This window comes from Ochotona curzoniae, unplaced genomic scaffold, assembly GCF_017591425.1.
Source record: "Ochotona curzoniae isolate NIBS_2020 unplaced genomic scaffold, NIBS_Ocur_1.0 contig_2321, whole genome shotgun sequence".
Classification (NCBI taxonomy): domain Eukaryota; kingdom Metazoa; phylum Chordata; class Mammalia; order Lagomorpha; family Ochotonidae; genus Ochotona; species Ochotona curzoniae.
The window spans coordinates 3,129,151-3,154,850 of NW_024465421.1; the positions used below are offsets into that span (position 1 = coordinate 3,129,151).

Below are 25,700 nucleotides of genomic sequence, written 5' to 3' on the forward strand. Positions count from 1 at the left end.
TCAACAAGTGTTTGGTAAACAAATCAAGATTGGCTTTGGTGGCTAATAGGTCCACAAAAGTCATTTTTTCCATTCAAGAGAAATCCTTTAAAAAAAAAACTAGACAATTTAATTTGATTTTAAAATCCTGATCTGTTTAAAATAAATCTGTCTGATGATACATAAGGCACCATGGTGAAGTGTGGGTTCAAAGTGTGGCATACGGTCTTGCCTTTGCTTCTTTACCTTGGTAACCCAATGCTGGGAAAGTCAGTGATTTTCCACTTGGACCGAAATGTCACTAGGCTTAATGTTTATAAAAAGAATCCTTTACACCCATTCATCTTATTTTCTAAGCTCACTAATCTGTCTCCTCAATGACATGGAAAATGACCGTCATCTTGAAATGAAGCCCACTGCCTCAAGACTGTCTTTTCTTGTTTCACCGTCGATCTAATGCCATCATCTTTCATCAAACCTTAGAAATAGAACCAGCAATACAAATTCCGTGTCTGAATTTCTGAAAATCAACTGTATGCTTCAGAGATTTCCTAAAAACTACATTTACTTAAGTGTCTAAAAACACATGAGCCCTTCCCAACCCCATCCTTAACAGCAAAATAAGGAACTATGTTTTCTGAAAATGCAAATGATCACATTCCTTCCTTGTACGACATGAATGTGCATGATTTGCAAAGTTGTTTTCTTACCTCTTCCATCGAGTACTCACGTTTATTTCTATTTTATTAAATTGCTCCCAACCTATTTTTGAAAGCTCTAGGGCAGAAATAATTATCATAGCAAATAAAAACGTATTCAGTTCTTATACAGTTTCCTCAGTTGGTTCACATAGCAATTCTCCGTTCAGTTCAAACACAGGAATCACAAACATTAACCGAGGTCATGACAAGCACATTTCTGTTCTTTACGGCAAACGTGAACGCTGATGGACAAAGATGACGGGATGTTCAAATGTTATAAAACTAATTTCCAGCTGTAAAAGCAAAGCTCCATTCTGCAGAATATTCCGTTGGAGAAATGTATATTTAGGTAGATAAATACATCAGCTACAGACATCATATACCTATATATGTATGTGGTTTCACATCATGCCATGTGAATAAGGAAAATGGAAATGGAGTAAAATTAGGCCACCTATCTTCAGGCTTAATGACTTTAAAACCTAGAGGTGCCATGGTTATTTCAAATTTATTTTAACTGCCTATTATGTTTGGCTAAGGAGATTTTTATAGCAATACATTGAAAATACACACACTATGTAATGACTTTGCTTCTTGGCAGGCAGCACTCTTTTAAAAATCTAATTTATTAGAAGAAACGCTACAGTCATAGTTTAATGCCAAACAATCCCAGATGGGCTGGTTAACAATTGTCAAAGGGTCTGATACCTGAATTGGGATGTGAGGAGTAGAAAAAAAAAAGAGGGACACATGAAGGTGAAACTAAAGCAGACTGCAAATGAGAAGGAGGGAAGTGTTTAATTTCTCCTTGCAGCTACACTAATGCAGGCAGCAGAATCTGTATCATATGCAGTATCAGAGTTCAATGTGAGTGATCAGATCACACTGAACCAGAATCCCCTATGAGGCTGAGAACAGAAAAGAAGCTCTGTTACTGGTGCAGGGTGAAGTTTGGCTGACATCTCTTTCCATATTATATCCAGATTTAAGACATGGTTCCTCACCAAAGGCCCATCCCCCCGACTGCTGAAACAGATATGTGAAGATCCCAAATGATTCGAAATCATATCAAGTGCTCTGTATTTTCTTAAATGACATATCACTCGTTTTGCAGAACTGGAGAACTGTCTTCTCCTTTACACAGCAAATCACAAACTCATCCTTCATAACAGAATTTTAACATCGGTACCTGCCTACCTCCAGACATGCCTGGATGAACTTCCTGTCATCAGTCTGCGCCTCCTGCATCATGCCAGGTTTGTCACAAACTGCTCTTCTCCACACACTCTGGAACCCTGGCAAAGTTTAGTTTCTTTGTCATATGGCAAAGTACTTTGACTGACATCGTTTTCCCATAAGCGATAAAAGCTTTGTTGTTGTTATGTTTCACTTTTTTTTTTAATTTTTATTTTTTGCGAGACAGTTCCCCCAGACTCCTCCATTCCCGCCCTCCCCTCATTGTTTTGTCCTATATTATTACAATAGTATAGTCCTTCAACAACAGCCAACAAGTCCATCAGTCTGCTATTAATTGGAGTGATATTAGTTTTAAGTGCTTTGGGGTATTGCATGCAAAAACGTTGTCACCTTGTGAAGTTGGTTCTCTTTTCTAGTTTTTGGACAGCCTAGAATTCGTTGCAGAGTTGATGTTACTTTGGAAAATCTCCCTGTAATACATATGTTAACATATCTGTTATTATCTAATAGTCCACTATTCCTTTAACCTCTGAAGATTCAACTTTGCACCTCTGATGTGGTTTATGAAGACAAAAATAGTATCCTCAACATTCCAACCAGCTTCAGACTTTCAAAAGGATAACTGAAATTTCTATGCTTCAATTTCCTGAGTCAAAAAGGAATAGCTGGGAAAGGCACCGCTGGTTAAGGTACTGCCTGTGAGGGGTATTTCCATGTGGAGTGTTGCTTTGAGTCCTTGTATCTGTACTTCGGATGCAGCTAATGTACCAGGGAGGGTAGCAGAAGCTGTCCCAATTGTGTGGACCTCTGCCACCTACGTGGGAGACCTAGAGGAAGCATCTGGCTCCTGCTGTCAGGCTGGTCCAGCCCTTGTGGCTATTTGGGGGAAAGAACCAAAGGATGGAAGACCTTTCTCTCCCCCCTACCCTCTCTCTCTCTCTCTCTCGCTCTTTTTCATCCTTCCTTTCCTCCCTCCCTCTTCTCTCTGTAACTCTGCCTTTCAAATACTTGAACAAAACCTTAAAAAAAAATAAAAAGCAGTTGCCTTGTACTCCTAGGAAGATTTTTTTTAAAAAAACTTAATTTTTATTGTAAAGGCAGGTTGATAGAGAAAAGAGACAGAGAACAAGCTTTCATTTGCCTGCTGGTTCACTCTCCAAGTGGCTGCAATCCCAGCAATCAGAGCTGAGCCAATCCGAAGCTAGGAGCCAGGAGCTGCTTCCGAGTCTCCAACACGGGTGCAGGGTCCCAAGGCTTTGGCCCATGCTCTCCTGCTTTCCCAGGCCACAGGCAGGGAGCTGGATAGGAAGTGGAGCAGTAGAGACACAAACAGGTGCCCATAGAAGATGCCAGCATGTGCAAGGTGAGGATTTAACCACTGAGCCATCACACCGGACCCTAGAAATTTTGCTTCATAAACCAAAACTCTGTTACCACTGTTTACTTTCTCCTTTTCTTCCTCAGCACACCCTACAAGATTATTGCCAAGAACGATCAGAAAAGGGAATTTAAATGTTTCTCTTTCTGGTTAGCAGCAGAAACCATAGCCATGCCCCTAAGACCTCCTACAAAAAAGACTGTCCATAAATCTCTCTGAAGGAGTGAATGAAGTAGCCCAGGGGTTGGAATTTTCTTTCTGGTCTCAGAATATTCACAGTCACTCCCTGGCAGTGCTGGAGTGAGATGACAACCCAGTTAACATGCACACATGCCTTGGTCCCATGTGCAGTGATTTGGTTTTCACTTCCATCTGTGGCAACCAAACACAGAAATGTGTTCAAATGAATACTTGAAAAATGCTTCCTAAATATATATGTTGGTTTGGCCTGGAGTGGTAGCCTAGCAGCTAAAGTTCTTGCCTTGCACACTCCAGGATCCCATATGGATGCCGGTTCTAATCCTAGCAGTCCTGTTCTCATCCAGCTCCCTGCTTGTGGGTTGGGAAAGCAGTTGAGGATGGCCCAAAGCTTTGAGACCCTGCAACCACATGGGAGACCTAGAAGAGGCTCCAGGCTCCTGGCTTCGGATTGGCGCACCTCTGATCGTTGTGGCTGCCTGAGGAATGAATTAGTGCACAAAAGATTTTCCTCTTTGTCTCTCCTCTCTGTATATTGGACTTTCTAAAACAAATAAAATAAAATAAATTTTTTTTCAAGATATTTTTTCAAGATATATTTTGGGTTAGTGGGCAAAAGCTTGGAATACACCACGTTTCTTTAGAATCCATGAAGTGCTAACTACGTTTGTGAGGCTGGTTAATTTTCACATTGTTCAGAATCCGTCCTATTAACTCTGTAAAAATGAGGAGACACACCCAATGATCTGCTCATCTGCCTTTTTACCCTTGAAGTGACAGCATTCTCTGCTGAGTCCCGGGTAGATTAAAAGGTATGCCCTACGGGTTGCATTATCTCTAAATCATTCATGATGTATTACCCTTAGTTTAAATGAGTGAGTCCCATTTGCACAATTGCCCTATTAATTTACTCATCATTGATTTACACCACTTGTGCTGGAGATCTTCCGCCAGAATCTTATTTTACATGCATTCTCACCAGCTCGGGTTCAGAATCTTGCTGCCCTGCAGGCCCCCTCCACCACCTCATTGTTCTTCCATTTGTCTTCATTTATCCATCTTTTATCTCTATCCTCCCCCGTTCCTCCCTCTCCTGCCGCCTTTCCGTTTCTTATTGCTTCCCCATTTTCCTTCTTGTTTAGCCTTCCTTCCCTCTTACTTAAGAGCACCTAATAAATTTCTGATTAGATGCTAGCCACACAGACAGAATAACTCTGAACGCTGGGAAACGCAGGCAGAGTGAAATCAGGAAGAAGAAGGAAAAAAAAAAAAAAAGCCCAGATCAGGACAACGAAGACTGAAATCTAATCTGAGGACTTCAAATATTAAACACTTAACAAAGAGGCTATTTTTTGATAGGATGGAGGAAAATGAGCCCTTCACCACCTCAAAGAAAGTTCCAACTTTTTAAAAAGCCATATATCTTACCTTCAGAGGTATATTTAACTGTTAAGCTAATATTAACTACCAAGCCAGAATCAAGCCAACACCTTTGGGGACATTTAACATCAAAATACCGATAACAATTCATAGTGGGGGTGCTTAAATTCTCATGATGGATCTTTTTGGGTCAGATTACATTAGAAAACAAGTCATAATTTTTTCCCCATATAACAAACTGTAGTTATCTACAGTACTGTGGCTCCCTATCCTCCGTCTTAAGCAGTTAAACTGACTGTTCTAAGCAACAACTATAAGTGGTCTATTCAAAAAGTTGATATCAGGGCCCAGCATGGTAGCCCTATAGGCTAAAGTCCTCGCCTTGTATGAGCCAGGATCCCATATGGGTGCCGATTCGTGTTCTGGTGGTCCTGCTTCCCATCTAGCTCTCTGCTTGTGGCCTGCGAAGGCAGTCAAGAATGGCCCAAAGTCTAGGGACCCTGCACCCACGTGGGAGACCTTACAGAAGCTCATGGGTTCTGGCTTTAGATTTGTTCAGTTCCAGCCACTGTGGCCACTTGGGGACTTATTAGCGGAGAGAAGATCTTCCCCTCTGTCTCTCCTCCTCTCTGTATATCTAACTTTCAAAAGAAAAAAAAAACCATCCTTAAAGTTGATAATACCACAAAACTGGAATTAACACTAAAGACGAATGTTAACATCTCCTTAGCACTTATGTGTGAAAACCTTATGCTAATTTTAGTTTAAGACTGTTAATTCTAACATATAGTCGGACAAAAAGAAGCATGTGGTCACCAAAAAACTAAATTGCTGGGAAAAAATGCATGCTGTTACCCTCTTCCACTAGCATCAATAATTTGCTAATCAGTCCAATATCTGACTTACTAGCTTTTTCTGAGCTAGCACACAAAATAGCAAACACCCAACTTCTACCACCTTTAAGACAGCTAGATATGGAAGCACACTGCAAATAAAACACAATTGACTCAGCTTATGAGTCTCCCTGGCCAAAGCCCACAGGTCATTTATCTCTGCAGCACAAAATTGGATAAGAGTGAAAAGTAAAAGGAAGAACATAGAAAGCAGCCCCAGTTCCAAAGTGCTGACCCCATCTGCGACAATGGCCACAATTTAAGAGGTCAATCAAGATAGAGAAGATGTCGCTAGGATTGAAATCACTACCTAGAGATGGGACAACAGAGGGAAAGACTCAAACAGTACTCATGGGAAATCAGGGAAGTCCCACCTGGTAAAAAACAGAAACTTGATTATCTCATATTTTGATTGTACAGGTTACAGTAAAAATCATGATTCTTATCAAAGACAGGGTAGTTTGGGAGGAGTTTCTAACACATTGCCTTAGAGATGCTCGTGTGATCCAAGTTCTATGCAAAGAAACCTTAGCATGTGAGCAGCGACACATCTCCAACGTCGATTCTTAGACTCTCTGCTTACAGAGACATTCATCCCTTGGTCCCAACTGTATTTCTTAAAAAACAAACAAACAAACAAAAAAAACAACCTTTGGATTCTGCCCACTGAAAGGGCATCCTGTGATTTAAATACAGAAACACTGAATCCACAGTGCTCCAATCTTTGTTCAATCTGCAGAATATGGTTCAGATTGGCCTTAGGATCACAGAAATTGTAGGAATAACAAAGGTTTTAGAAACAATCCACTCTTCTAAGGAGTATTACATTTAAATCTACCATGTTTTGCTAATACCAGGGAGCATAAGTTTAATCACTTAAAAATATTTTAAAGACAAGTGTAGTCTTCTTATTTATACACCGTATTAACATTTTTAAAGTTCTTGAGCATTTCACTAAGATTCCCTTTTACCTGAAGTTGAAATGTTTTTCATCAGAAATATGTCTTTAATAAGTTGTTTGGAAAATAAAACTCCCCATATTCTAGAATAGTCATAGTACTTTAGAGTTGAAGGAATAGTTGAAATAGTATTCCAGCGTTTCTGTTCTTTAAAAGTTTCCAAACTCCAGCCCAAGCTAGACCCACTTTGAATTGCTCCATTTGTCAGTTTTCTGATTGATGGTTTCCCTAAGCAAGACTTCAATATCTTCCTGTTTATCTTGAACCACAGACCAGAATCCTATACTCGGCCTCCAAGAAGCTACACGTTTCTAGCCTTAATCCATCACACTGTGTCAGTCTCCCCTCCGAAAGCTACACTTTCTGCACTCTTACGTTCCGAGATTTTCTGTCCTCTGTGATACTATGAAACTGGATTTTCTGCCCCGATTAAGAGTCTTTGACTACACTGTTCTTTCTGTCTAGAGCTTATCACACCCACCTTCACCTGGCTCTCATGCAACCAACACATACAACAGGTGTTGTCCACGCTCACAACCATTTGTAACACTGTTCCCAGTAATCTTTAGGACTTTAATGTAGTAACTCATGGGTTGTTTCATAAAGGCTTTCCGTGCAGGAAAATAAACTATGGGGCAGTGACTATTTCTTGTCTTCAACATTTTCCAGCATCTTATTCCAAGCCATCCGTGGTTAAGGTATCTCAAGAAACATTTGGCGTGAATCTATGTGCTATTCGGGGAAACTATGAATTTGAAGAAGTGAATGATGTCGGTAGATAACTTAATGTTAAGTAGCAAAAGTAAAAAAAAAAAAGTCAAATAAATGTCCACGTGTGACCCAGATTAACACCCGTAAGGAGTTCAGGATGGTTGAATTTAACGGAACCCAGGGATGGACAAGGACAGCGGCACAAACACATCTGTCAAGACTGATGCTTACTCTTGTACTGCACTGCATGGTTTACTGCATTAAATAAACCGCCTCAACGATCAGGCAGCCATTAATTTTCAAAGATGAGAGCACTATTGTTAAATAAGTGAGAACATTAACATAGGTCTGGTTTAAGTCTAAAAACTTGAGCGTTTCCACTGAAAAATGAAATGCTGCCTTCTGTAAAATACACAGAAGATTTGTACTGAAGGATGGATATTGATGGGTTCTTAGAGCCAACATGTTCTAAGAACACTTACCAAGTGGAAAATATACTCTGTATATTACATAGTTATTATGGTTTCTGAAGATAATATGATAGAGGCACACCGAATGAGAATTTACTAATTTATTCCAATCATAATTCCCATGAATTATGAGATGTTAAGAGCTTCTGATACCAGAGAGGCTCAAAGAAGTGACCCCCCTTTGCCCACTAAAACAATCGCCATGGCTCCTACCAGGCAATTTTATTGTCAATGACTGCCAGTTCCCAGGATCTGGTATTCATAAAGGCAAGCAATGAAGACAACATTTCAACAGAACCCGAAAGAAACAGTAGTAAAGAGACACAGCACACTCAGAGGAATGGAATCCTCCTGCTCTCTCCCTTAAATCTTTCCATCTCAGAAAGCAACTAGGAGCATAAAGCTGGTTTTTTTCCCCTTTTTTTCTTTCCTTCCCTAATACTCTGCAGGTTTTCAAAACAAGCTCTGGACCTGTGAACCTCCATGCCTTACTGATGCTGAATCCTATTTTCCAATGCTGGCTGGTAGACCAGTATGGAGTCAGTCATATTCCACCTCCACATTGCTTCATTGGAGGTAATTTAAGAAATGTCTTCAGGCCTAGCATAATAACCTAGTGGCTAAATCCTAGACTTGTATCCACCAGGACCCCTGCTTCATTTTCTATTCATCTTACCTGCCTGTGGCCTGAGAAAGCAGCAGAGGATGGCCCAAGACCTTGGGACCCTGCACCTCCACATGGGAGACATGGAAAAAGCTCCTGGCTCTTGGCTCTTAGCTCTGGCTGTTGTGACCACTTGGGTGGCGGGGGGAGGTGGCCTTCTCTCTATATATCTGCCTTTCCAATAAAAAGTAATAAAATAATCTTTTAAAAATGTGGGGGAGAAGCAAGATGGCAGAATAAGGTAAGGACACATTTAAACAAATGGAGAAACATTAATCAGTATGAAGCAGAGAGGGCACATTGCAGGAAATAGGAGAAGACAGAACAACAGCAGAGGGGTACCTGGAAACTGGCAGAAACAGGAGAGCAGCAGAAACAATGGTGTGGTGTTGCAGTGACTGAAACCCCAGTATATAATATACGCTGAAACGCTCAATATATAATATATTATAATATGTAATATAATAATATTATTAATATATAATCATATTATTAATATGATATGTACCTCTGATACATCACTATGCATCTTTAAAGCACTAAACAAATACTAAACTATTTAAGCAAAAATAATCTCATTTAATAAATAACCAGAAACACACAGTGAATTTTCTTCTCTATATGTTAACAGATGTTTGAAGTCAGGTTTCCACAATCAGCCTGTTACTTGCATCTTTTGGGTTTTCCAGGTATCGGAAACTGTATATTCTCTGGAACGTCTTTTCAAAATTTCGATTACTTTTTCCTTTTAACCCCAGGAGAGAAAACTTTTCTGTAACATTTTACTGTCTTTTTACTCTTCAATGAGAGAGGATCACAAATGGGGACTGTTCATTGAGTCCCAGTTTCAAGGTAATCTGTTTCTCCACAGACGCCGTGTCCTGCAGGTGCAGCACAGAGGGGACCAGACAACAGTCACCACCCATGCTTGGCTCTGAAGGTCCACGTGCATCTCCACTGGGTCCCAAGGTAGAAGTGTGCAGAATGATAGGAGTCTCCGCTGGAAAAGAATCTCAGAAAGTCTCTTCCATCCGGCTTTCAGCTGGAAGGCTGCCACTTTAGGGATTACCAACTCTTTTAGACATCCATAAACCTGATCATTTGCATCTGAGTTTTCATTCTGAGCCTTTCATGATCATGCTCTCTCTCCCCCTCTCCCAGCACATACACACACTCAGAAAGAGAGAGAGAGACACACACACACACAGAGAAAGTTGGAGACAGAGAGGAAGAGAGAGAGAGACGGAGAGATGTAGAGTTAACGGTTTAGGTAGTCAAGGGTACAGACATGGATATGGAGGCACATTAACACACTGTATGAAAGATTCATAAGAGGAACAAGTGACTTACAAATAAAACTATATTTTTTAAAAAAAAATTACTTATCTGAAACTCAAGTTACAGTGTGTGTGTGTGTGTGTGGGTGGGTGTGGGTGTGTATGAGAGAGAGAGAGAGAGAGAGAGAGATCTTCCATCTGCTGGTTCACCCACCAAATGGTTGTAAGAGCAGGAGCTGGACTGGTCTGAAGCCAGGAGATTCTTAAGAGTTCTTCCACGTGGGTGCAAGGGCCATCCTTCATTGCTTTCCCAGGCTCATTAGCAACGAGCTGCATCGAAAGTAGAGCAGTGGGACTCAAACTGGCATCTATAAGGGAGGCCAGTGTCACATGACTTTACCTCTTACGCCACAATATTGGTGACTTCACCTGCTTGGCCCCAGTGTCAGTCCAAGCTATTATAATCTTTTCAACTTTTATTTGCATCACACAAACACCTACACGTTATTGAGAACAAGTAAAAGTTGATAAGTAACAAAGAGTAAAAACGAATAGATTATTCTTATTGTCTGTGTTAAATCATAACTAGCTGTCAAAATATGTTTCTTGGCTAATAACGTGTCAATCTTACATAATATGCCCCATTGAGTATGGCAGTAGTCCCAAGTGCTTTTGTTTGGGTTCCTATCAATCAGCTACTCAAACCTCCAAATGTTTATAATGCATTCTTTTACTCTGGTGACAAACCCAAGGATCCATGAGAAGGATTTATCTCACTCTTACAGCAGTGAACATTCCTGCTCCTGAAGCTAGCCGAGAAATGGGGCAATGAGGGTGTGCCAAGCTGCTGAGAGAGCACTAATGCTGCAAGGGATTACCATTTACTGAATGCTCCTTAACTGTAGGCACCGCGATAAGCAATTAGTGTCTTACAGCGTTCAAACGACTTGTCACCATCATCCTCTGAATCATACTCTTTAACCTGCCTAGCTGGGAGGAGCTGGGATTCCAATCTGGTGATCTTCATCCTAAACCTTTTGCTCAGCTCTCACTGAAGATACACATATTTTGAGTGACATAATTTCACAATAGAAGGGGGAGGGGACAGATGGTTACAACCAAAAGATGAGGTTGGCCTGATGAACTGAAAAAGTCAGACAGATGGAACTCCGAGTGATATTCTACTTCCGGCTCAGACTGACTTGTACAAATCTTTTTCCAGTGTTCGTTTTTTGAACCAAGATCAACTGAAGTGCCATCACACATCAAGTGTAACAGTTTCTTCATTTTATTGTGTATTTAGGAATCCCTGCACAGAATTACCAGAAACAAAGAGTCTTAAATAAACTGTTCCTTGTCACATTGAAGGCTGATTTCTTCCTGGACAACACTCATTCGAACCTGATTAAATTGCTGCGATGAACTTCAGAGTGGAGACTGCCCTTGAGCCGAACATCTATCTGATCTTTAATTCTACTAACCACTCATTTCTTGCAGAGCTCACAATTCTCCTGGTCCCACTGGAGCAGCCACATTCAGGTTCTGCATCAATATGTTCAGTGCTGAATTCATTTCTGCAGGGAGTCCGGTACATCTGAACTTTCCAAAATCATTTGGCCCCCATTACCGGTAAGCACTGCTCTTAAATAGGTTGTAACTTCAGCTAATAGGCTCCATAATCATAGTCGAATCGAACAAAAGGGTCCAGGAGAGTGTTATCAGTCATTTTTATTCCCATCAAATAAGCTGCAAAAGGTAGAAATTCTGCTTTTCCAGAATTTCATGGTCTCAATTTGATCTTTGGGGCTTATGAGAGATGCAGGGGGAGAGGGAGAAGAGACTTATGAGAAGAAGTGCACAATCCTGAGACCCAGATTAAAACCTTACTGAAAATATAATTCTTGGAGAGAGAAAAATTAGGCAAATTCCAATGGAATAAACTTGAGTCAGAATACTTAGGAATCCTTCTTCCAAAGACGAATGTGATAACTAGCCTGGACAGAGCAGATGCAAGAAAAAGATGTTGAGAGGTTGACACTCAACTTTGGCCTAACTTAAAAGTCATCAGTGTAGGCCAAATACTCCCACGACACTAATAACAACAGCATCATCTCTGGGCTGATTTTCAGTACTTCTAGGAAATTCTAGAGGTTTCCACTTGCAAGCCAGGTCCTTAGGAAAAGCTGCAGAAGACGCATCAAGGGTTTGGTCACCTGCAACCCAGGTCTTGACTGCTGCAGCCAGCCAGAGGAGTCAACCAACAGATGGAAGATTCTCTGCCTCTCCTCTTTTTTGCAACTCAATCAATCGATGGTTAAAATAACATGAATCTTCATCTAATAAAATAATTTGCCACAAGATACAGTGCTACTGTTTCTACTGTGTACAAACATGACATTTAGAGCTGTGTTGTGTTGTGCATGGCTACACCAAATTGGTCTAACAACGAATAAGGCAATCTCACATTCATGCTTGAGCAAAATGGAATAAAATGAAAACGCCCACCTCTCTGTAAAGTGTAGAGGGACGCCTGCCACCCAAGATTAAGTTCAGAACAAAGTAAAATTAAAAACACTGAATAAAGGAAGGCATGGTTCATGTCAACAGCCACCTTCAATGACTTCAAATGTATTTCAATGTATTCAAGTCTTTCCAAAATATGGTAATATCTGATAAGGCAAAAATACGAAAGGGCAAAAAAGTATGAAACGCAAAACAAGTCTCGGACTTCTCACCAAACTGGATCAAACAGAATTCTTAGCCGGATAGCTCTATGCTCTCCTGGATGAATATTCAGGTTTCCAGTGAAAGTCTTTGTTAATTACACCTTACTCAACCATTTACACAGCCTGAGTTCTGACCTAAAACAAAAATCAAATCTACAATCTGCCTTGCGTACGCTTTATCTGCAAAGAGCTTTAATGCTACCACTTTCAGATGGCTCTGGCTGTCTCTATTAAACCAATGCTCTCCTTCAAATTGTCTTGAGTGAGCAATGTCGTGTGCCAATCAACGAAGCAACCATGATCACAAAAAGGGCACAGGAAAAAAAAAACAGATGAGTACAAGGTGGCTTACAATGTTCTAATACTTTTTCAAATTTTCAAATAAAACTCTAAATGCAGTTTTCCTGTGTCATTACAGTTCAGATGAAACTGCAAGAGTTTCCCTCATTTTTAATCCTCTTTTTATTTGTTTTAGCAGCATCAACAATCCTGACCACTTCCTTACCAAGTTTCTTTGGGAATCTTTTCCTTGATTTCTCATCCTTTAGTAGGCTTCTTTCTTGCCACTTTGAGGATCCCCCCTTGTACATCACTCCCTTCTTTTCAATAAGTGAGATGGGCCCAAGAGGTCCTTCTAACTCTGACCTGACAAGCTCAATCACCCAGAGGTTTCAGTGAACACATCTATAGTGGTAATTGCTAAGGTTAAAAATCCAGCTTGGGGGTCCAGTGCAATAGTGTAATGGTTAAAGTCCTCGCCTTGCATGCGTCGGGATCCCATATGATCGTTGGTTCTAATCCCAGCGGCCCTGTTTTCCATCCAGTTCTCTGCTTGTGGCCTGGGACAGTGGTTGAGGATGGCCCAAATCCTTGGGACCCTGCACCCAAATGGGAGACCGGGAAGAGCCCCTGGCTCCTAGCTTCGGATTGGCTCAGCTGCAGCCATTGCGCTCACTTGGAGAGTGAATCATTGGACAGAACATCTTCCTCTCTGTCTCTCCTCCTCTCTGTATATCCGCCTTTCCAATAAAAATGGATAAATCTTTAAAAAAAAAAAACAAACTCCAGCTTGGATCTTCTAGATCTGAAAACTGTTGACCACTGAACAGGTCCAACCTAGGAGGTCCTCTAGTACCATATGCAATTCACACGGAACTCTTCCACATGGACAACAAAGCTGTCAACCTTGACCTCAGCACACCTTTGCAGCCTTAAAAGCCACTACCAAGCAGCCATAGTCCATCCTGCATCCGACCACTCCAGCTACACCTGCTGGCTCTCCTGCCTCGTCACTCACTTTGCATCTGCTCAGTATCATCTCCTGGTGTAATGGTACCTAAGTTTTAAAAGCCAATGCCCGAAGTTTCTTACTTCACAGTATGATAAACTATCTTTTCCTTAGAACTCAACATTACCATTATCCTTCTCTTATGACACGCGACTCTACTTCTTTCATAATTATTTTGCGGATTTTGTAGCCAACCTACAGAATAGGAAAAAACTGAGAGAATAGTTGAAATGCTCCCAAAACTCATTTTAGAGAGAACAAACCATGAAAATGACTTAAATGTGATTACACTTTAGGTAATCATATGAGTAAGGGATGATATTCTTTATTTTGCAATCTATTTTCTAGAATTCCTTTGGAATATGTTATATGCATACGCCTAAAAATAATTCAGGCAAAAACCCGCGTGGGCTCTGGCCTGTTTGTATCTCCCGTGACAATCACACAGTAGGCTCTCAAGTGCCAAGGGATGTAAGTCCAGGAAAGACAGAACATTTCAAAGCCCAGAGAGGAAAGTGTGCAGTGACACTGAGAAATGTCCAAATGTTATCTTTATACACAGATGAGGAGGACAAACCCTCCTGTCACCGGAAATGTTCTCAGGCAATAAAATAGTGCATGAGTCTTGTGGCAAGCACAGAAAAAAAATAAATCTAAACATTGTAATTATTTTAAGTACACTGTCTCTGACTTTCAAGTTAAATAAATTTTTTAAAAGCATGTTTTCAGGGTGTACAGGCTGATTATAGCATGTTAAGAATTTCCTTCATTTTCTTAGACTGCATACAATTGTATTGCATGGACATACAAAAATCTATTCCTTTCTCAGTTTATGGTCATTTGGGCCTGTTTCTATGTTTTGGCTATTATGAAGGATATTGTTGTGAAGATTGGCATAAAATGTGTGCCCTGGTCCCTGCTTTTAATTGCGATCAGCTACTTGGATATCTTGATTCTTACATTCAATGGTTTTTTTTTTCTAAATTCCTATTTGTTAAAATAAATAAAGCTTACAAGAAATAATGGTAAGCTATCAAAAATAAGTTTAATAGTAACAGTAATAATGGAAGATATGGGTAGTATCTCAGGCTAGGTAGTTATCGGGCTACTGTAGACATTTTATTGTGGTACCCATCAGAATACATCACAAAGAGAAGAAGTTTAGAATCAATCTTAGGTGGCATTAAACATCACACGTCAAGTGCAGACGCTTGAATGACCTGAGAAAATCGCATTTCACAGCAAGCAGAACACAACTCAGAGAATGGAAGAAAACCAGGAGGTTTCCCTCGCCTGCTGCCTCTGCTGCCCTTTTTAGCTCACCTTTCTGAAACACTCTCTGTAGGAGAAGGGTGCCATTGTCTCTGGACTTCAGCCTCCCCTAAGAATGCCAGAATAGCATGACCATCCTCTCACCAGAACCACCCCAGCTACAGCAGCAAAGCGCAATGGCTGCTGTCAGGTCCTCCTCTCCAGGGATGCAAAAAAAAGCCCACCCATTTTGTAAAAATTAATAAATAAATAAGATTTAAAAACAAAACCCAGAGGATCCAATAACCCTGTGTGATTCAGCTTAATCATTTTAAAACCAACGGAGGATAAACAGGGGTCGGATAGCAGTGCATAGGAAGTAGGCATTTTCAAACGACAGAAATGCAGGGCTTTCAGAGCCGTATGACATACCCCATCCGGAGTTACACGTTCGCCCTGATGTGTTCATCTAAATGTTTATCGAACAAGCTCCTGCTTTCATCCACACGATTTTGACAAATGCATGAATAGGTTTAAGAATTACAGGAAAGAAATCTTAGGTGATTGTGCATTAAAATAAATGAAAAGGCGACTCTTGGTTTACAGTCACTGTATTTCAAGACTAAAATACTTCCTGTCCTTTTTTTTTTTTTAATTTAACTGCCACATACTTCCCTTGGCTTCGGTTTTGAAGTAATGATATAAAATTCATTTTATCTCTTTTTCAAGCAGGGCTCTTTCATACATAACATCAGACTTGTCATATCTGAGGAATTATTAAAATAAGACGGAGCCTTCTATTTCTGAGCAGAAAAGCCTCTTTGAGCCGGCATCCTCAGGAGAGACGCAGGCTCAATCTCATTAGTTGGTGCTGAGGCGCGTCCTAGTCTCCAGGTTCAAGGTGATGAAAGATTAGGGCGTTGGGTTTCGTCTCATTCTGTATGCAGCACGCGTCCTCCCCTGCCCGTGAACACGAAATTACATTGAACCTGGGGAGTCTAACTCCATTAATTTTAAATGGAAGATTAATTTAACAATATGCGGCAGATATTTGTTACAGACCTATCATGTAAAAGTGACGGTCGGCTATAAATTGTGGTGACTCACACTGGCCAGTGGCCCTGGCTCAAATAAATCAGGAGGCATTTTACACATAATTGCTGTTTTTAAAGACAGGGATATGGGTGATGTGTTTCTTTGATGAAAGATTGGGCAACCTCATTCAAAGAAACTGCAGCTGAGAAGAGAGTCACAGTGCAGTACCCAGAGAGAGATGCTTTTGATTAGTGCTTCGGCGATAATCATTTAAGAATAACAAATACCATACTGATGGATACTTATCTTTTTTTTTTTTTTTACATAAACCTGTGTGACAATTCTAAGGCATGAAATTGTCATAGTTTTTTTTTTTTTATCAATTTCCTTAAAGTAATTATAATAATCACATCCCTAGAAACAATCATTTGCAAGAGATGAAGGGAGGATGGAAAGGGAGACGGAAGGGTATTTTTGCTGTTAAGGACAAGCGATCCTATTGACTTTCCACAAGTCATTACAATAATACATATACACAATAATGTCTAAGGCTTTGGGAGGGGCAAAAGGGACAATGGCAAGTGACGCACTCTCAAGGGAAAAAATGGTGAGAATTCCTTCCGCAAAGTGCCACGTTCTGAAAAAAAAAAAAATTTTCTTTGACTTTTAAAGCAAATTACATTCTTCAAGCAATTGAGAGGAAAGAGAGAGAAGGCCCTGACTGCTTAACTGCCACAAGGTAAGCAACGAGAAGCGAGCCAAGGACACGGAATGCTTCCAGCACTTGCCAGGAGAGGCCTGAGCTCGGGAAGGAACCATCCAGCCTGGGGCCCCGCCTGCCCTCTCACTGCTGAGCGAGGATATTATTCTAATCTCCTCTCCTCTGCAAGCATCAGGCTTGCGGGCACTCAGGGGAAGGATGCTGAAGGACTTGGTCTTCTCCTGAGTCTCGTGTGGTGGCAGCTGTGCTCCCAGCTCCTCGAAAAGTGGGAAGAGGGGAGGGCAAGGATTACACGCTCTCAACACACTCAAGGGAAAAGTCAAGAAGTTGGCTCAAAACTATTTCTCAGTCCTGCCTCAGTATGGGACAGTTAGCACTTGAAACACACTTAACGTGTCCCCTGGCTCGAGTCTTGAACCCCTCTCCAATGTAGCCTTCCACAGAGCCATGAGAATGAGCCAGAAAAAACAGATCAGATCAATTTTCTGGGGCTAATCTTCAACTACAGAACTCCGCAGTGTGGTCTGTGACTATCTTCTTCCTGCCAGGCCACTGTTGCTCCATCCATGTGCATTCGGTCCTTCCGAGACCCAAACCTCACATTCAAAAATTGTCAACCTGCAGATCTTTGGGCCGACATAAACTACTGTATCAGATTTTCCACATCCCACTGCATCTAACAAGAATGCTTCTCCCAGTCCTCTTCATCTTTTAAAACTCAACACGAACATCACACCTTATGTGCAAAAGTCAATAACTCTAATTTTGTTGTTGTCTGAGATTGGGGTCTGCTCTAGTCATCTCTCTTTATCATCAACCCAGATGCTGATAACATGACAGATAATTACACATTAAATTCACCTTAAAGAGGATATTTCTCAAGAGCAGACAGGATGGTTATTACAGAAGAGATAAGGAGAAGGGACATGCTGACATATTTCACAACTCCTTTAAATCATGATGATCAATTTTGCTTTTGCTTTACAATTTCACAGTTAAAAAAAAAGGGGGGGGTATTAAAAAAGAAGTAAAAATCAGCAGTGCTCAAGCATTAACAACAGAGCTATCAAAAAACAAAGGAGGACCTCGTGGCTAAAGTTCCTAATGGCTAAAGTTCTTGCCTTGCCCACACCAGGATCCCATACAGGTGCCAGTTCACGTCCTGGCTGCTCCACTTCCCATCCAATACTCACCTTGCTTGTGGCCTGGGAAAACAGTAGAAGAAGACCCAAAGCCTTGGGACCCTGCACCCAAGTGGGAGACCCAGAAGAAGCTCCTGGCTCCTGCCTTCAGATCGATTCAGCTCTGGCTGTTGCAGCCACTTGGGGGAATGAACCAGGAAATGGAAGATATGTTTCTGTCTCTCCTTCTCCCTGTAAATCTGATTTTCTAATAAAAAAATCTTTAAAAAAAAATAAAGAACTAAAGGGTTTAGCTCACTGTAACAGATTAAAAATGAGATGAGACAGTGAAATGATGAGAGCAGCAGGACCCAAAGTAGCTAAGAACTTTTCTAACTATGTGACTGGTACTTTTCTAAAAGCTTTAATGCAGACCCATAATGGGACAGACACTATTCTCATCCTTTTCTATGCAGGAAATAACAACACCAATATGTAACTTGTGTCTGATCACTCAGACAAAAAAAAAAAATGACCAATACCCCTACTTCTTGGCAGGGACTATCTGAACAAGATGATCAAATCGAATCAAGACATCTAAATGAATACTGGTAAATTCGCATGAGCATCAAGAACAGCCAGTCTGTAGCAGTTTCCATAGCAAAGGTGAGGGGCTTGAATATGGAATGGAGCACAAAGTAGCCCCTCCTTGCTGTGGGCAGCAGAGGAGGCCCGGCAAGGTCACTGCTTTTACGGGTACCAGTCAAGGCGGTGCTGAGGTCCAAGGCAAGTCTTGGTCAAAGATTAAAGCTGGTTCAGCGTGATCTGGTGTTGTGCAAGAAAAGCTCCACAGACCCAACTCCTGGACATCAGCAGAGCCTCCATTACACCTCGTGAGTTCAGCTGATTCAGGTTATCACCGTATCGCCTCCTTGTTGGAAAACAGGTCTTCTTGGAGGTGACAAAGTTCACACTGCTGTCCATGAACAGGACCTGGTCTTTTCGGAAACCACTCTTCCAGGTTTGTGTACTAGGCACCCTCACATAGGTGAGTGCTCGACTCACTCTGCTGAATCTAAAACACATCTTCAAGTCAACAGTTTAAAAGCATATGGCAACAGTTGGAATAAGAATAAACCAATCTCAAAAGCAATTTCTTTCTTTTTTTTTTTAAGATTTTCTTTATTTTTAATTGCAAAGTCAGATATATAAAGAGAGGAGGAGAGACAGAGAGGAAGATCTTCCATCTGAGGATTCACTCCCCAAGTGAACACAGCAGTTGGTGCTGTGCCAATCCGAAGCCAGGAGCCAGGAACTTCCTCTAGGACTCCCACGCAGGTGTAGGAACTCAAGGTTTTGGGCCATCCTCGACTGCTTTCCCAGGCCACAGGCAAGGAGCCGGATGGGAAGCAGGGCTGCTGGGATTAGAACCGGTGCCCATACGGAATCCCGGTGCGTTCAAGGCGAGGACTTTAGCAGCAAGGCCATGGCACCGGGCCCTAAGAAGCAATTTCTTAGACATCTATTGTAATTCTTCTCTAGGGAGTTGCAAGTTATTAGAAAACACTTATTAAATAGTATAGTTTCCTCAAAGGAGAACCTACAGTTCACCTTGGTTAAGATGGCTGACAGAGGCAAAGAAGGGCTTGAGATTGTCCCTTCCACAGAGCTGACTTCCAGAGCCCTCCCCTCCCTTCTCCACAAAAACGAACACGGAGGAGTTTAAGAACAGTCTCTGGTTTTAGAAAACATCTGTGCTCAGTTACTTCCAGACAGGAACTTTACAGGAACTGTGTAAGAAATAAAAAGGAACAGTCTTTGTGTCAAAGTGTAAGAAATGGGTTGGTAGCTAGAGTATTAAAGTATAAGCTAGCCACTTCCTCCCTTTACTAGGCTCGCAGTATCCTATCAGATGTCCTAAAAGCTACTGGAGGTGCCCCATTCAGCTCAGATTGTTAAAGAAAAGGGGGGGGGGTGGTAAAAATTGCCTGCTCTGCTTTCAAGGCAGAGTCAGAAGCAAGGTACACACGTGTCGGTAAGGAAACACTGCACCTTCAACCTAGCACCGCTCGTGAGGCTGCGGCAATGGACGCCTCTGACTAGTTCCTTTTTTGTGCTTTAATGTTAAATTTCTTATGGGAGCGCATCACCTAATTAGAGGAATTGATAACTGCACTGTTCCATAATGAGGCCAATACATTTCAAAGTCATTAAAGATAACCAAGGCAATAAGTCTGGGTTTAAGCGGCGTTTCCTCAGATTTCACAGTCTGCATGTTGCAAGTGTAGGGGGGAAAAAGCAATCCCTGCCTAGTCAACTGTAAATGCTGGGTTATTGGAATCTTTAAAACAGGCAGCAAGGAGAAAATTACATGGCCAAATCTCCTTTTTCCAGTTAATGAAGAATTAAGACTCCCATTTACCATATTAGAAGGTTCATCAGAGGTCTCAGCTCTCCATGGCTGCTGTCTGACAGCAATGTCAGTTTATCTGAGTCTGAACGCGAAAGTGCATGACAGAGGATCATTCATAACTGTCACATCTACTTATCTCTTTCATTGTCACACAGCTAACGAAATTCAGGCCATGGAGCCGTCTGCTTCTATCCGCCTCTCAGCCCAGCTCAAGGAAAGAGGCATTCCAAACCCATTCATGTCCTATTATCATGTCAGCACATTGTGCACCTCCAACGGGAGTCAGCTTCGCTTCCTGTAATCTGCCCGTCCTGGGGAGCAGACAAGACCTCCCCGGGCCTGATGTCCATGTAGCCTGCATCTGGTGTCAGCACTCAGAAAAAGCAGGCCAGAGAAATAGTGCAAAAGAAAATCAACAACAACAACAACAAAAAAGATTTCTGAATGCTGTAAGGGGAAAAGCAATCAACATTTAGATTTTATCTCTAGTAAGGAGGAAATATCACTTCCATGTACTTAAGTGACAATGAATGTGAGATGACGTCATATCGCAGTTGTTACCTCATACAGATGTTTAAACTAAGAGCAGAGAGAGGAGCTGTCTAGAACCGAGCAGATCAGGAGATTCTGACGACTGCAGTGTAGCGCAAAAGGAAGATACGATTTGATTTGTAAATATTATCATCTGAGAAGCTTATCTGCACACAAGAAGGTAGTTCCGTCACAACAGTGTCCCCAGCAATAGAGATGTGCCCATTTTCACACAGGCAGGCCGTGGACAGGCAGCCCAGAGCAGGTAACTCAGCGTTGACATGGTCATGTGTTTCTACACGAAAAATTCCTTTGAAATACAAGGAAATAAAAATGTATCTATAAAAAAAATCAGCCACAGGTTACTTAAGATGAATTCACATTTGGGAGCTCAGACAATGGCACTGGTTTCCGTGGTACCATCAGATTCGTCAAAGAGCAAAAACAAAAACAAAAACAAAAAAACTGAAGTATAATCACATACCATAAAATTCATTTTCAGTTTGGCCAGTTTTGAAATTTAAACAATCATGCAACCACTACCATGATATAGTTTTACAAGAGTTCCATCACCCTCAAAAATCCCATCATGCCCACCAACATTTAGTCACACTGGATTTTTTTGGTAACTTTTTAATCTCAAATTTTTAACTGAGAATTACCCCCAAATGTATCACTTTAAATATTTTGAAAATTTTATTTTAGGGTCCAGTGCCACAGTTCAACAGGTTGATCCTCCAGCCTGTGGCGCCAGCGTTCTATATGGGCACCTGTTCTCGTCCTGACAGCTCTACTTCCCATCCTGGTCTCTGCTTATGGCCTGGGAATGCATTAGAGGATGAATCAAGTCCTTGGGACCTTGCACCCATGTGGGAGACTCAGAAGGGCTTCTGAATCCTTGATTCGGATCAGCTCAGCTCCAGCTGCTGTGGCTGTTGGGGAGTAAGCCAGCAGATGGAAAACCTGCTCTACCTCTCTTTCTCTCTGTAAAACTGCCTTTGAAATTAAAAATGAATAAATCCTAAAAAAGATGTATGCTTATTTTAAAAATTCAGAGCTACAGAAATAAGGAGAGGTACACTCTGAGAGAGAGAAAGAAGGAGAAAGATCTTCCATCCACTTGGTTCACTCCTCAAATGGCTGTAACAGCTGGAAGTGGGCCCATCAAAGGCAGAAGCCAGGAGCTCCCTCCTGGTCTCCCATGTGGGTACAGTGGCTCAAGAACTTGGGCCATCCTCCACTGCCTTCCCAGGCCATTAACAGGGAGCCAGAACAGAAGTGGAGCAGGCAGGATATGAACCAGGACCCATATGGAATGCTGGTGCCTCAGGCAGAGGCTTAGTCGATTACACCATAGCACCACCACAGCATCAGCCCCTTAAACATTTTTTATTACACATTCACTGAGTTATGATTTTTCTAAGGTTGTACAGCCACTACCACCAACTAACTCTAGTATTTTTTGCCCTACAAATCAAAGACCTATGTCCATTAAGCAATCATTCCTCCCACACAGAATCATCTTTCAGCCACTGGCAATGGATTTACTTATACTAGATTTGTGGAATCAGAACATGATTGGACTGCCACTTTTTGAAAAGCTTTATTAATTTTAATTGGAATGGCAGATAGAGAGGAGGAGAGAGAGAAAGAGAAAGATCTTCTAGCCACTGTTTTTTTTCCCCAAGTGGCCGCAACGACTCCAAAGCCAGGAGCCAGGAGCTTCTTCCGGGTCTCCCACATGGGTGCAGGGTCCCAAGGCTTTGGGCCATCCTCAACTGCTTTCCAAGGCCACAAGCAGGGAACTGAATGGGAAGTGGAGCTGCTGGGATACAAACCAGCACCCGTATGGGATCCCGGTGTGTACAAGGTTAGGTGTTTAGCCACTAGGCCACCGTGCTGGGTCCTGCACTGCCACTTCTATGGTATCTTTTTCTGAGCACGTTCCAAGGGACCCCCATCTCTAGCATGCATCAGGATTCTATTTCTGTGTATGCCTGAACAATGTATATTATTTGAGCATGCCACATTTTCTTCAAATACTTACCAATTGATTGGCATGTAGATAGGTTGTTTCTCCCTTTTGGCTATCATGGATAAGGGTACCATGAAAAACGTGTGCAGAATTTTATAGTAACATGCTTTCTTTTTAAATTTTTAGCACTGTATGCATTTGAAAAGTTGAGATCCAGAGAGACAGAGAGAGAGTGAAAGAGAGAGAGAGAGATCTATCAACTGTTGGCTCACTTCTCAAACATCAGTGATGACCTGGGTTGGACCAGCTTGAAAACAGAGCTAGGAACTCACTCCAAGACTCCCACGCGGGTGGGCAGGGATACGGTGGCACAAACCACCTTCTCTTCCCGAAGTCACGTTAGCAGAAAGATAGAACGGGAAAGGCGTTGGTACTCAAATCCAGACATTGAGATATGTGACAGGAGAGTCCCAAGTGAGGTCTTTGTCATCTGTTCTCCTGTAGAAATACTTCAATACTTGAAATGCTATGTTGGCTGAGAGTTCTACAGGCTGTACTCTGCCCAACCCAGGCGATACGGCTCACGTTGTTATCACGAACCGTGTAAGTTACAAAGCAGTTTCAGTTGATTTGGACTGACTGAGAAGGAAATGGATCCATTCTATCTCCTTCAGAAGGCAGAGTTAAATGACATTAATAGATTTCAATGGTCTTGGAGGCAGTTTCTCCTAAATGAATGATCTTTAAGTCGAGAAAAACCAGCCTTGCCAACTGTTTGTCAGCGTCCAGGCCAAAAGAAGACCCTAAGATGATACTGTTAGTCCCAGTCAAACTTTTTTTTATTTTTTGAGATTTTTAAAATTTATTTTTATTGGGGAAAGACAGATTTACAGCAGAAGGACAGACAGAAAGATCCCCCATCTACTTGTTCACTCCCCAAGTGGCTGCAATGGCCAGAGCTGAGCTGATCCAAAGACAGAAGCCCAGAGCCTCTTCCGGGTCTCCTACAGGGGTGCAGGGTTCTAAGCCTTGGGTCATCCTCACTGCTTTCCCAGGCCACAAGCAGGGAACTAGATGTGAAGTGGAGCTGCTGGGAATAGCACCGGTGCCCATAGGGGATCCTGGCACTTGCAAGGCAAGGATTTACCTACTGAACAATCACCCAGGGCACTGGTCAATCTTTACTAGTCCGTTTATTCAGTGATTAATACCTCTGTTTATGTGCTACATGTCCTATTATTTCTTCTTTGAATACTTCAGTTACCTCCACTTCACACTCTCTTCATTCGACGCCCTAATGTAGACAGTGAAGAAATAATAAAAGAATAACATCCTTTTTGGTCGCGTTAGAACTGTTCTAAAACAATGCAAGAGAAGAAAGGATTAAGTCTGAAGAAAACAAGGTTGATTTTCTGTTTATTTTTTCACATTCTAGTCCTAACTGTTTATCATACTATTCAGTTTACTAGGCAAACATCCACTTAGGAACGAAACATGCTTGTGTATTATAGTTAGAAAAGGAAAAATGCTTATTTTATTTGCAAGAAGTTTGCCAGAAATAGTAGGGCTCATGTCGGAGCTGGGAATGCAATCCTGTTTTGCCCATTGTGGCTAAACCTGCCATGCACTTTGGTCTCCCATTCTCATTGCCTCACTTGTAACAACTTGCACTCAGGCTGATTATAAAATTATTTTCTGTCCTTGGCCTTTTAGATACACAGATTAGAAACTATCACTGTTCTCAGATTAAAGCAGTAAGCACTATTAAAAGCACACATATTAATCCTAAGGAATTAGACATGTGGAAAGCACAACAATCAAGCTAAGGGGAAACCCTTGAATTATATAACGTGTGGCTCCAAAGATCACCTACTGTCCGAGTTTGAGACAACTTGTCCTTTCGCTCTTTACTTCTTAAAAGTAGCGGATCAAATTTAATAGGAACTGTAATGTCTATCAATCCTTCTGCAAGAAGATTTTGCTGTCCTTATAACTTGCAACACCAAGATGCACCTCCGTCTTCACAATAACTGAGCGTGTCTGTTTCCCGATCCACCAACACCTGTGCCCACTCCCCTGCAGCTGTCCCTTCTTCACAGAAAAGATCTCTCACAATGCTTGTCACACTCCAAAAACAGAGCCTTCTCTTCTACAGGGGGACTTCAAAATGAATGCCATCATTAAAAACGTAAGCACCAAGAAACAGACTGGAAAACCAGGTAGTCTCAGTGAAAAGAATAAATAGCATCACATTTAAGAAAAGACCAACAATTTAAAAAAAAAAAAGCCCATTTTGGCCAGCAGATTTCTAAAGAAAGTATATGTTCACAAGAGGACCAGAGATTCCAACATAAAAAGGAACTATCTCCATGAGGATTTTTGAACATTTCCAGTCTTTCCACATAATGGAATTGGGAAGAGGAGAAAGTAACATTGGCAATTGTATCAAATTACTGATGGAACAATGAAAGTGAATTTGTCTTTAGTTCCACAGTTTCAAAAACTTCAAGACAAAAATAAATTGCATGACCCCCTAGAAACTTCCACTAGAACTTATAGGAACAAATTGTTTGCCTCAAGCTGGGTGGAATATACATTCAAATTCAGGCTCTTGAAGGAAATTATTAAGTAGAGCCATATTAGCTTTCTCTGAAGCATACTCGTTTTCGCTATTGCCACTGTATAGACCAATTATGATACCTTTCCATGCTGAGAAATGATTGTTCTGCTAACACAGTTCTGGTAAGAATCAAAAGCACTGCATTTTTAACCTTGGGGGATTTTTGTTATTGTTGTTCCCTTGCCAGTTCCTTCAAATGGAAAACATCTTCC

At 41.5% G+C, this 25,700-nt stretch overlaps 1 protein-coding gene across 4 annotated transcripts in view; it reads right to left on the minus strand.

Moving 5' to 3' along the window:
* The window catches only part of AUTS2 (activator of transcription and developmental regulator AUTS2), a 1,065,184-nt gene that overhangs the window by 449,127 nt on the left and 590,357 nt on the right, over nucleotides 1-25,700 (minus strand). The window contains exon 5 of one of the 4 annotated variants that reach the window (XM_040972779.1): nucleotides 1,576-1,706. The exons of the other annotated variants lie outside the window; for them this stretch is intronic. Within the exon in view, the coding sequence (XP_040828713.1) occupies nucleotides 1,581-1,706 (126 nt within the window). The 3' untranslated portion in view covers nucleotides 1,576-1,580. Of the gene's footprint in view, nucleotides 1-1,575; nucleotides 1,707-25,700 lie in introns of those variants that run through there. 4 annotated transcript variants of the gene reach the window in all.